The 12,829-nt window shown below is 37.9% G+C and overlaps 1 protein-coding gene across 3 annotated transcripts in view; it reads left to right on the forward strand.

The window, feature by feature from the left end:
• The window catches only part of pard3aa (par-3 family cell polarity regulator alpha, a), a 461,686-nt gene that overhangs the window by 304,630 nt on the left and 144,227 nt on the right, over positions 1-12,829 (forward strand). For 2 of the 3 annotated variants that reach the window (XM_079863216.1, XM_079863218.1), the window contains 2 exons: positions 2,639-2,787; positions 6,497-6,541. In XM_079863216.1, coding sequence (XP_079719342.1) covers positions 2,639-2,787; positions 6,497-6,541 — 194 coding nt within the window. The remainder of the gene's footprint in view (positions 1-2,638; positions 2,788-6,496; positions 6,542-12,829) is intronic. The other variant, XM_079863217.1, reaches the window with a different exon arrangement.

The raw sequence follows: 12,829 nt of genomic DNA on the forward strand, positions 1-12,829 counted from the left end.
GGGTATTTTAAGTTGAGGTGCTATTTGTTTATATATTAGACTTTTTTTATATTTACTGTTGCACTAAAGTCCAAAAGTGAAGAATTTATGTATTACTTGATTGTTCAAGCTACCTCACAGAAGTGCTCTGTTTGTTAACAGAGTTGTTGAATGTTAAAATAAGGTGAATTAAATAAAAAATAAGGAACATCCTGGATCTGTTTTTTCGCTCTTCTTTATTCTTTTTTTATGTATTAAGTATCGGATCGGGACTCGGTATCGGCAGATACTCAAAATCAAATGACTCGGACTCGGACTCGAGGGCAAAAAAACCTGATCGGGACATCCCTACTTGTAATGACACATCAAGGATGTTAAGAGGCTAAAAGCAGGTTTAGTACTTGCCCCATTGAAGTCAACAGGGTGCAAATTTAAAAAATAGAATAACTCGGTGTAGGCAACACCGATTTTTGTCGTTGTTCTCTGTACTGACAGCACTCCAAATGTACAATAAAATGAGCTCAATGTTAAAATTGACCGGAGTTCTCCTTTAAAGTTGGTTCAACTTAAATAAATTATTTATTATGAAAAATAACTCAAAATATTATTGATAGAAAATTATTTGTCTGTTTCTCACATAAAGTTGTCATATAACACCTGAAGAGTTGCAATGCCATGTTCAAGTTGTATGAACTACAATTATGGCAGTTTTGTAGTTTTTCTGTTCGTTTAAAAAAAAAAATATATATATATACTGTTGTGTTTCACTGAATAACAGTGGATTAAGTCTAATGGGCATTTCTGGGTGAACTATTTATTTAAATTAACCAACATTAAAATAAAATAATAATAAAAAAAACAAACATAAATTAAATAAAATAAAATGAATAATTTGACCTGAATAAGCTAGCCAAGCAAACACACCTTTCTGAGACGATTGTGTGTGTGAGTCAGCCAAGGAGTTGTAGTGTTTAATATGCTAGAAGAGAGAACAAAAATAATTACAACAGGGTTTGAGAGAGTCTAAGGAGAAGCATTGACCTTATCTTCAGTGTAGGGTCCTCTCTCTCCGCTCACGTTCATCCAGTCGATGTGTGCATCTAATCAAACATCATAACATCACGATCAATACCAGCAACACACACACGTCTACCCTCTCTAATGAAACACAACCCACACACATCTACATGTCGGAGAGCTTTCGCCGGCCTGACGCTTCTCATCACGGATCGTTCTGCAATATCGCAGTCCGTGTTATTTTGTGCGGGATTATTTCACAGAACTCTGAACTTCTCTGCTAGCTTGTGTTAAGATGTTTGGACCCTTTAAAGCTGGTTTTGCTCTCATGCTGTTCTCAAAGTTCAGGCGTGTTTGTGCGATTTACATCAGTCTGCGGTGAATTACGAACAGCAAGAAACTCACTCCCAGTAAAAGGATTTGTGACTTTAAACACTGAAAAGGAAAGGGAAGGTCTTCTGAGCAGAAACACGTGAGCGGATGTTTTGAAGTAGGAGGTTCACGGGAACGACGAGAGAGAATGTATTCTGACACATTTAAATCCCAGGGAAGGTTGAGATGCCGTTTGAACGCCTGCGTTTGTTTAGGACGAGGGAATATTAGTGAGAAAGGCGCTTTTTAAACTTTTTAAACTCTGCTTCTGTGAAGATATTGTGAAGTTACACGAACACAGATTTGCATTATTATTTGACAATTTAAGAAGAATAAATGGATCAAATATGCCTGCAAATATGGTGTTTCTACAATGGCATCAGAAACCAAACGTTTTGCTTTTGCGTGTCTTTTACCTTTAATAACTCAGTTATAATAGAATATTTCAGCCTAAATTATTTCATATTTAATTTATGCAGTCGCTCTCTGTTGTCCTTGCTGGACACAGTTTTACTCAGTTTCAGTCTATATTCAGTTTGGAAACACTTGATTTGGTTCTCCAGATCTCATGTGTCCTTATTTCCTCTCAGGGACACAGTGTGCGCGTGTTTGTTATGGAGTCAGAAGGAATAAGGGATGAATAATGCATCATTCATGTGTTTGTCCTCCTGTCAGTGGATTCGGGAGCGAGCGAGTGTGTGTTGTTACTGTAGCGAGTGATGGAGGTCTAATCCAAGGTCTTGTTCATTGTTTAGGCTGGAGACTCGAGGCTGGAGGATAAGAGTGTTTTATAGTGGGATGAGCTGAGTTTAGTGAAGGAGATCTCTCTCTCTCTCTCTCTCTCTCTCTCTCTCTCTCTCTCTCTCTGTATTACTAGTATTATTATTATTAATATTCAATATTCAATAACCCCATAAAAATTAAAACATTTAAAATCATTTATATATTTATTGTAATAATAATAATAATAATAATAATAATAATTATTATTAATAGTAGTATCTTATTCAATATGGTTCCTATATATATCAATATGGTTCCTATATATATATATATATATATATATAAATCATGTTATTTATTTATTTATTTATTTATAAAAGTAAAAACAACAATGGGAGGTTATATTTATATATATATTATTTCCATTGTTTATTGATTAATTTGATATCAATTCTTTATATATTTATATTTTAGTAGTATCATGCATATTGTATAATAAATAAAATCAGTGAAATTAATATTTCTTCTCCCTCTCACCGTCCTTCAGTTCTCTCAGTCCAGACGCAGATGTGGACGCCCAGTTTCAGAGGGAAGGCTTCGCCCGGCAGAGCATGTCCGAGAAGAGGACCAAACAGTTTGATGATGCTTCTCAGCTGGAGATCATCAAGAGCCGCAAGTCCAAGAGTATGGACCTAGGTAACTAACCACGCTCAATCCCACATCTCACACACACTCAATCCCACATCTCACACACACTCAATCCCACATCTCCCACACCCTCAATCCCACATCTCCCACTCCATTCCCACATCTCCCACACGCTCAATCCCACATCTCACACACACTCAATCCAACATCTCCCACACCCTCAATCCCACATCTCCCACTCCATTCCCACATCTCCCACTCCATTCCCACATCTCCCACACACTCAATCCCACATCTCCCACACACTCAATCCCACATCTCCCACACACTCAATCCCACATCTCCCACACACTCAATCCCACATCTCCCACTCCATTCCCACATCTCCCACACACTCAATCCCACATCTCCCACACACTCAATCCCACATCTCCCACATGCTCAATCCCACATCTCCCACTCCATTCCCACAAATCCCACATGCTCAATCCCACATCTCCCACACACTCAATCCCACATCTCCCACACACTCAATCCCACATCTCCCACACCCTCAATCCCACATCTCCCACACACTCAATCCCACATCTCACACACACTCAATCCCACATCTCCCACACCCTCAATCCCACATTTCCATCCCACATCTTCCACTCCATTCCCACATCTCCCACACACTCAATCACACATCTCCCACACGCTCAATCCCACATCTCCCACACACTCAATCCCACATCTCCCACACGCTCAATCCCACATCTCCCACACCCTCAATCCCACATCTCCCACTCCATTCCCACATCTCCCACACACTCAATCCCACAACTCCCACACACTCAATCCCACATCTCCCACACACTCAATCCCACATCTCTCACACACTCAATCCCACATCTCCCACACGCTCAATCCCACATCTCCCACACCCTCAACCCCACATCTCCCACTCCATTCCCACATCTCCCACACACTCAATCCCACATCTCCCACACCCTCAATCCCACATCTCCCACACACTCAATCCCACATCTCCCACTCCATTCCCACATCTCCCACACACTCAATCCCACATCTCCCACACACTCAATCCCACATCTCCCACATGCTCAATCCCACATCTCCCACTCCATTCCCACAAATCCCACATGCTCAATCCCACATCTCCCACACACTCAATCCCACATCTCCCACACACTCAATCCCACATCTCCCACACCCTCAATCCCACATATCCCACACACTCAATCCCACATCTCCCACACACTCAATCCCACATCTCCCACACGCTCAATCCCACATCTCCCACACACTCAATCCCACATCTCCCACACGCTCAATCCCACATCTCCCACACCCTCAATCCCACATCTCCCACACGCTCAATCCCACATCTCCATCACAATCAATCCCACATCTCCCACACCCTCAATCCCACATCTCCCACACACTCAATCCCACATGTCCCACTCCATTACCACATCTCCCACACACTCAATCCCACATCTCCCACACGCTCAATCCCACAACTCCCACACCAGTCCCTGTCCCTTGCCTTGCTCCTGAGCGGTGCGGATTATCAGCCTGGGTGCGAATACAAGCACATCAACGTTAAACTTAATAGTATCAGACACAGAAATGGGTGCACCAAATTTAAGAGTACAGAGAGTCGTTAAACATTAAAAATTCATTCATGATGACATGAAGTTAAAAACTGACTGCTGTCTCCTAACTAATGTATGTATCACTCATCTCTCAGAGTAGCCTCACCTGTGTGCTGTGTGCTGGGTTTGTCGGGACTCAAGGACAGGTCAGGGTTGTTGAGAGCGTGGAGTCGGTCTCAGGGGACACACAGTCTCTGCCACATGAACGCACGGCTAATCGGAGGAGATAAAACATCTCTTTCATCCTCCACCTCCTCTCCTTTATCCTTACTCAACATCAAGACCACAGCCTCCTGAGACCAATGCCCCACTCAGACAGGAAAACACGAGACCCGGCTCCCTCACACACTCCCTCTTTACACTTCAGTAGCAGGAGTGAAATGGCTGGAAGATGATATAGCTCTTAAAAAATGAGAGAGTGAGGAAAAGAGGAAAAGAAGCAGCAGATTTTAGACATATTTTAGTACATCGTCAAGGTTTAACGGAGTTAGACTAGGGATATGCATGAAAATTAAATTATTTGAGTTGTAGTGAATCAGTTTTGGTCTTCAAATGTTGACACTCAAAACCACTAACATACAGAAAAGAAAGATACGACGAACTGAAGGTAGTTAATTTTTAATGTTATTAAGCATACACTTCAAAATTGAGACACTTGTTGAATCATGTTAGTGCTTGGACACCTGTGAGATCTACAGCATTTACTTTTGATTAAAAGTAATAATAAAAAAGAGTAAATATATTTATATATAATACATTTATAAATGATAATATAATAAATCATGATATGAATAAGTTATTTGAAAGTCCTGTGTCAAAAACGTGGGGTCAGTAAGATAAAAAAAAAAAAAAAAAAAAAAAAAAATATATATATATATATATATATATATTACTTTTATTTAGCAAGGAAGCATTAAATTGATGAAAAGTGACAGTAAAAACATTTGTAATGTTACAAAATATTTCTATTTCAAATAAATTCTGTTATTTAGAGCTTTCTATTCTTTAAAAAAATCCTGAAAAATAAAATGTATCACTGTTTCCACAAAAATATGAAGCTGTTTTCAACATTGATAATAATCATAAATGTTCCATGAGCAGCAAGTCATCATATTAGAGTGATTTCTGAAGGATCATGTAACACTGAAGACTGGAGTAATGATGCTGAAAATCCAGCTTTGATCACAGGAATAAATTACACTTTACTATATATTCACATTGAAAACAGTTATTTTAAATTAATAATAATAATAATAATAATAATAATTTATTACATTTATATAATGCTTTTCTAGGTACTCAAATTGCAATCATATAGTAATAATATTTCACTGATCCCAAACTTTTAAGGAGCTGGCTTTAACAAGATCAATTAAACTGTCTGTGAAAGTAGCTCATTTATTTCCCATCTTTTTATGAAATCCATTTGGACCAGGACAGATGTGTCCTGATGTTACTGGCCATTTCAAACAAGCAGCGTTTCAAGTCCCCTCGACTCATTAGAAGCACGTTTCAATTCCACCAAATCTCTTGTGTTTCGTTCTTATGAGCCATTTTCTTCAAATGGCATTTCTGCCTTCAGGTTGAGTGTATACGTTTGCCCCTCTCCGGCTTTTAGAAGAGTACAATCTGTGGCAACTGTATAAAGGCTGTTTGAGAGCCATCATGAGGAAAATTACAGAAAAAAAATAATAATAATGGTTTGATTTCGACCGTATGCATGGTAAGGCAAAAAGGAATTGGTTACGCCTGGTTCATTGAGCTAAAATCACCTAACACAATATAACCGCCCAATGCTTCTGAACGTTAGAGATCACATATTGCATGCTATTGCACTCAGTTCTCTCTCTCTCTCTCTCTCTCTCTCTCTCTCTCTCTCTCTCTCTCTCTCTCTCTCTCTCTCTCTCTCACCGCCTCATGGGTTATCCCACTTTGACTGTCTGACTGTCTCACTTTCACCTGATGATTTGCATGCCTCTTGGCTTGGCCTTTGCAAATGTCAAGTAACATCCGTACTGGAATGGATTGGTGCATGGGTCTGGGAATGGTGAATGTCTTGAATTAACCAAACACAATTCTTTATGCCTCCCTAACAGTAGCCGACGAGTTTAACCTCACTCCCCGCAAAGAGAGGACAGAAGGTAAGGCAACCAATCAGGGACACTCTCCACACTAACCTCATGAACGGACTGCACCTCTGTGTGTTTGGGCATGCTCATTTACAGACGTTTTGGTGGATTTTTTAAAAGATTTTTAGACAAATCAATGCTCTGTTGCAAAACCTAGTGAGCTTCCAGCCACAAAATCATGTTGCCGTCATAAGTGCTTCACTTTGAACACTAGCATTTTGTGTATCCTTCATGCAGAAAATACTCCCAGAATGCATCGCGAGTATAGTGGAAGATTGAAAGTTGTTGACTATAATATAATAATTCAGTCAATCATCTTTTTTAAAGATTCCCAAGCAGTTTTACCGCAAATTTGTGTTGTTAGCTTAGCAACATGCTAACATCAAACTCTATTATGATATGTTCAGGGAAATACTAGTTATATTTACATTAGATACGGAATGGTATAGAAACATTATAAATCTCATTGTAAGTTTTAATCTAAAAAAGGACAACTTTACCATATCTATTGTGTCTTTAGCCTAGCAACATGTTAATGTCAAACTCTTAGAATCAAGTAAGAAAAATTTAGAGAACATATAGGCTATAAATAGTTCATTAAATACTGAATAGTATACAAACATTGTTTTAAGTTTCAGTCTAATTAAAAATGACTTAATCTTTTATGCCTTTAGCTTATCAACATGCTAATCACAAAGTTTATTACAATCAATTGAGCGAAATGTAGACAACAGTTATAATATTTAATTGTATACTCAATAGTATAGAAAAAACATCACGTTTCAGTCTAAGATGGACACATTTGTTCATGGTTGTGCCTTTAGCTTAGCAATATGCTAATGTCAAACTTATTACAACCAGTTGAGAGAAATGTAGACAACAGTTGTAATATTTCATTAGATACTGAATAGTTTTTGGGAAAAAAGCAGTTGTACATTTTTTTAAGTGCATTTTTCCCAATATTTATTTCCCTGCTGGAAAAACATAACAAAAAAAACAAACAAACAAAACAAAAAAAACAGATAAAACCAGCTTAGGCGGTTTGACTGGTCTTAGCTGGTCTTTAAGCTGGTCAGCTAAAAAAGTGTCCAAAACCCCTATAAAACCAGCCTGGGAGACCAGCTAAAACCAGCCAGGCGGGGTTATAATATTTAATTAGATTGGATAGTATATAAAAAACAACAACAATAGACATCAAACCAATTAGAATCAATTGTGAGTTCTGTGTTTTGTATGGTTCTCATGAATAGCATTATTTAATGCAGTGTGGAGATGATATGTCTATTTAGGCAGTAGACAGCAAGGCGGCTCAATAGGTTTTGGAACAAAGCCATAGTATCCTTTAACATGGGAAATGAACATTGCAAGACCACCAGTGATGGTGGAAATGAGTCCAGCAACATGTTTAATCTGTGTTCGGAAAAATCCTTCAAAACTGCCCGCCTTTGACTTCACGACTCTCCTATCTGGTGTTAACTGTTAGTAATCAATCTAACTAAACGACTGTGTGCGTTGTGCTCGTTAAGGAAGTCATTTGAAGTAATTGCCATCAAATCAGAGAGGGTGTTGCTTTCTTCTTTCCCATTGAAATGAAGTGCCCTGGTGTTAAATAAACGTTTGGCAACAACTTTTTTTGGAAAGCGAAGCGGACTGCCTGTTCTTGAGGGAGTGTGATGGAAGAAAACATTAATTATGCAGAGGAGTTCTAGAATGGGAAAAGAAACGGAGGTGTGTGTGTGAGAATGCATGAGTGTGTGACGAGGGATTGCTGAAATTCTGTTTGAAATAAAGAACCTCAATGTCAGACGGGCCTGTTTGGCTTACTGCAATTAATCCATCAATGTCAAACGTCTGGAGCAGAGAGTTGTAGTTGCAGCACAGGGGAGAACGCACTCATGCTGTGTGGAGAACTGGAGATGCATGGAGACCGGAGGTTCTGTGTTCAGAGTCATGTTATGTCGAGAATTCATCCTGTCAAAGAGTCAAAGCTTTTCTGTGTTAAAGTCAACATGAAATGCTGTTCGCAAACCAATTTATTTCCAAGCAGAAAAATATGGAAGGAGGGAAGTGGATGGATAGTGAAAAATTGGAGTTGCATACTAGTCATGTGTCAGCTTATTTTCCGTTCTACACTCTTTCACACAGAATGCGTTTTTCCATTCCACTGTGCTACTTTTCCTCTTTTTTTTTTTTTTATGTAAATGTGCGCAAAGGACGTGCATGGCCGTTGTGCTCGTGTCTTTCGCAGTGTTTCGCGTGTGACACGCCGTTCTAAAAACGCGGTGCTCAAGTTTCAAGAAGTTCAACTTTTAAAAAACGCGTCTCTAGACCATGTGCTTTTTTATGTTCCACTGACCAGCATTCTGTGTGAACCAGCCCTTCAAAATAAAGCTTCTAAAAGGGTGTTTTCGTGGCAATACTATAGAACCGACATATTTTATTCCCCATAGAACCGTTAAAGTCCCCCTGTAGTCAATAATTCGATCCCTTAAAACACATCTTTGATCACCAAAATAACACATTTGAACTTTTTTTCCTTGAGGAAAAATTCAACATTTCTTCAAATAGCTTGAATGTAACTCGACACCCTTGCCTCATTTAGTATGCGCGGTTCTATGAATATGCGAATGAGCCCCGCCTCCACTCACTCACTCAGCTCAGAGATCCACTGGTTGTCGATCACACATTGATCTGATTGGTTACAAGGTAGTTTGTGACGTCAGAAACACCAGCGATTTCAAAGCGTGTTTTTGAGACTGTCTTTGGTTCACTGCAGTTTTAAGGAGGAAATACTCAGCAATGGTGTCGACTTATGAATTTACACATGCTTTGTCTTAAAGCAGATTAAAAACACCACATAGACATATAAACAAAGCTGGATGTTCAACACAGGCGGACTTTTAAGTGATCAGTTCTTAAAAAATAAATTTAAAAAAATCTTATTGTGAAGAGCATTTTAATAATCCAAATAACCTTTTTTCCATTATAAAGAATTGTTGCAATGTTTAAAGTTCAGGGAAGGAGGAGGCGGAAACCGGCAAACATTCAATGTAAACTTGAATCCAAAAATAAACAAAACAAAAGTAAAGTGGCAACCTGTCATAGACGACTGCTGCATATTAACATTAACACACTACTAACTAACTCAACCAGGCCCCGCCCCTTTATTCTGTGTATCAATTATTTAAATGAGGAATATTGTGACGTGTTCGTTCCCTGAAGAAACTCAAGACTACAATGGAGGCGTTTCAGGGAGTTCAGAAACACTGACACTGATATAGAGAAGAACTGGATTTCTTTCATGCTCAAACTGCAACATTACACACTAAAGAAAGATGAACATGTCAAAAAGCAGTTTCAAAGTCACCACATTCTCCACAGCCATCAAAGTGGCGTATGTCTGGAAGTGACAGTGAAGGATGTCACATGCGGACCGTTTCATGACTGAGCAGAAATATGAATGTGACTCAGCAGATTCTGAGCATCGCTGATGTCATTAAGGAAAATGACTGGCTTGCAGCATTAGAAGTTAATTAGGACAGATGTAAAGGAGCAAAGGACAACCTGGACATCCTCTGGTCCACTAATGATCCCGGACACGCGGGAATGGAGGGTCTGCAACCCCAAGACTCCTTCAATCTTCATGGACACACCAGGACAAAACCTCCTTGCTGCTGCAGAGCTATTTTAAGCCTAATAACCCTTTTAACTTAATGCATAAAATTGCAGATAGCTGAATAAATTACATGCGATGGATTGTGCTTTCATACGCAAATGCTGGCCTGTGTTACCTTGAGTATCATTAATGAGAATATTGCCGGCCAACTGAACAATGCCACGGTCACAGCACTCGTACGAGTCCACCGCAGGTTATTTAAAGCTTAAATGATGCTTTCTTTTAGCGTTTAATGGTAATCACTCTTAACCGCTGGAGTGCTGGAGGTGCCTTTGCTAATTAAAGAGAGGAAGGTGCTATAATATAGATATATCTTCACTGTTGTTGTGTCTCCCGGCTTCTATTTTCTTCTTTCACTTAAACGTACCATGGTATAAAGATGAGATATATATATATATATATATATATATATATATATATATATATATATATATATATATATATATATATATAGATATATATAGATAGATAGATAGATAGATAGATAGATATTTTAGATAGATAATTTTTTTTTTTTTTTTTTTTTTTTTTTTTTTTTTGGTGTGTATAAGTAATACAATGGTAATATTTGGTCAGCAAATGTAAGTGTTTCATACACCACCATTCAAAAGTTTGGGTCGGGACGATAAAAAAAAAAAAAAAAAAAAAAAACTCTCTTCTTCTCACCAAGGCTGCATTTATTTGATTATAAACAGTAATATTGTAAAATATTATTACAGTGGAAATACAGGCAAATTGCCAGTGCTATTGTACATTACAGCTTATAAGAGTACAATTCATCTTTTACTATGGTAAAACCACAACATTTTTTTAATTTTCCCTTTAAGGGTTATATACTATGACACTGAAATGAATGTACCATGGTAATAACATGGTAGAAGAATACCATGACATGATAGTACCATGGTCATTTTTGGTGCTATATGAATGTCAGTACCATGATTTATTCGATCACTGCTCTTCTTTCTCTTCACACCCAGATGAGAAAATAGCAGGAAAACATTCAGCAAGAGGATGACAATAAAAACAGTGTATGTGGTGTGTGATGAGAATCAGAGTGGTTTGATCCGTTGAGGGTTGCATGTCAAAAACCTGCCCGAAAAAAATAATAAAAAAAGTGTAATTATGAGCTTTCCATCCCTTGACGTGTTTCGCACGGAGGCGACACAATGCCATGCCACAGAAAACCAGTGTGATTATTCCCAGATTCAGAGTGATGCAGATGTCATTTGTGTTTCCCCGAAGCGGGCTTTATCTGCTCAATCCCTTTGTGTTCGGTGTGCGTTCGGCTTCTGCTCTTCAGTGTAGCAGATTTGTGTCTAAGCTCTGAAAGCCGCATGTTCACATGCTATTTGAAGCATGTTGATTAAAGAGGCTTCTCCAGCATATGGGACGCGATGTTTGTTCATATGCGTGCCAGGCGGATTGGATTCTTTCCTTTTTCATTTCTATTAATAACAAACAGAGACAGACACCCCCCACAGATACAATGTGCTTCATCAGAGAAGAGTTGAGTCTGGTGGGAGAGATGGTGCCTTGGTGGACCAAGTCCTTCAGTAACAGGAACAGCTCGGCCCGAAATGCTCATTTTGTCGTCCTGCATGACTGTATAACCAGACATTTTAATATGTTCCCCGGTCAAACTAATGTAAATAATTGATTCAAGAAAACTTGGAACATTGTGCAAAAGTCATGTGGATCACTTTTATTATGCTTTTTTGTTGTCATTTTTGGAGCTTGACAGGCCCTCATTCACTGTCACTAAATTATTTTTATATTAATATTGTACAGTACTTTTACAATTTTTTTATATCACGTTTTTTTGAACTATTGTTATGGTACTTGTATAGTGCATTTTTGCACCAAGTCCTCAGTTATTTTATATTTATACTTATTCTTTTATTATTTGTATATTAAGTTATTTTAACTATTGTTATGGTGCTTTCATGTTTTTTTTTTTTTTTTTTAAACACCCAGTCCTAATTCATTTTAACTTAGTTATTTTTATATTAATGTTATATTATAGTTGTACTACTTTTATAGCCTACTAATATAATTTTTATATTATTATTTTTTTAAGCTTAACAGGCCCTGTCCTCATTCACTTCCTCTTATTTTTATATATTTAAAAACTGACCATGGTACTACAATCATATTTTATTCTTTATCTTTATATACTTTAGGTTTTTTTTTAACTATTCATTGTCTTAGTTATTTATTCTTAGTTATTTAAAATTACTATTAATATATCAGCATATGAATGCTGTTAAAATGTATATATTAAAATTATTGTTTTATCAAGTTATTTAAACTCTTTAGTAGTAATCAAATGCAGACCTTAAACAAATGCAGTAAGTAAACAAATGCAGTCCTTAATTAGTCAATGAATTAGTCACTTCACTAAATTCAATGTTTGTGCTCCACAAATGAAAAAAATCACTCAGTTTTGGAACACCAATAAAGTATGGCAGAATTATTTTTTTTTGGATGAACTTCGAAATGTCACACTGACAAACACGGACCGGATCTGCTCATTTCCAAGCGTTCAAACAGAAAAGCCCCTGCAAACGGTCTATCATCCGTCATGTTCCTAACAACCAAACCACCTGTGTTTGCAGCGGCTT

Source organism: Squalius cephalus (genome assembly GCF_949319135.1).
Source record: "Squalius cephalus genome assembly, chromosome: 25".
NCBI lineage: Eukaryota > Metazoa > Chordata > Actinopteri > Cypriniformes > Leuciscidae > Squalius > Squalius cephalus.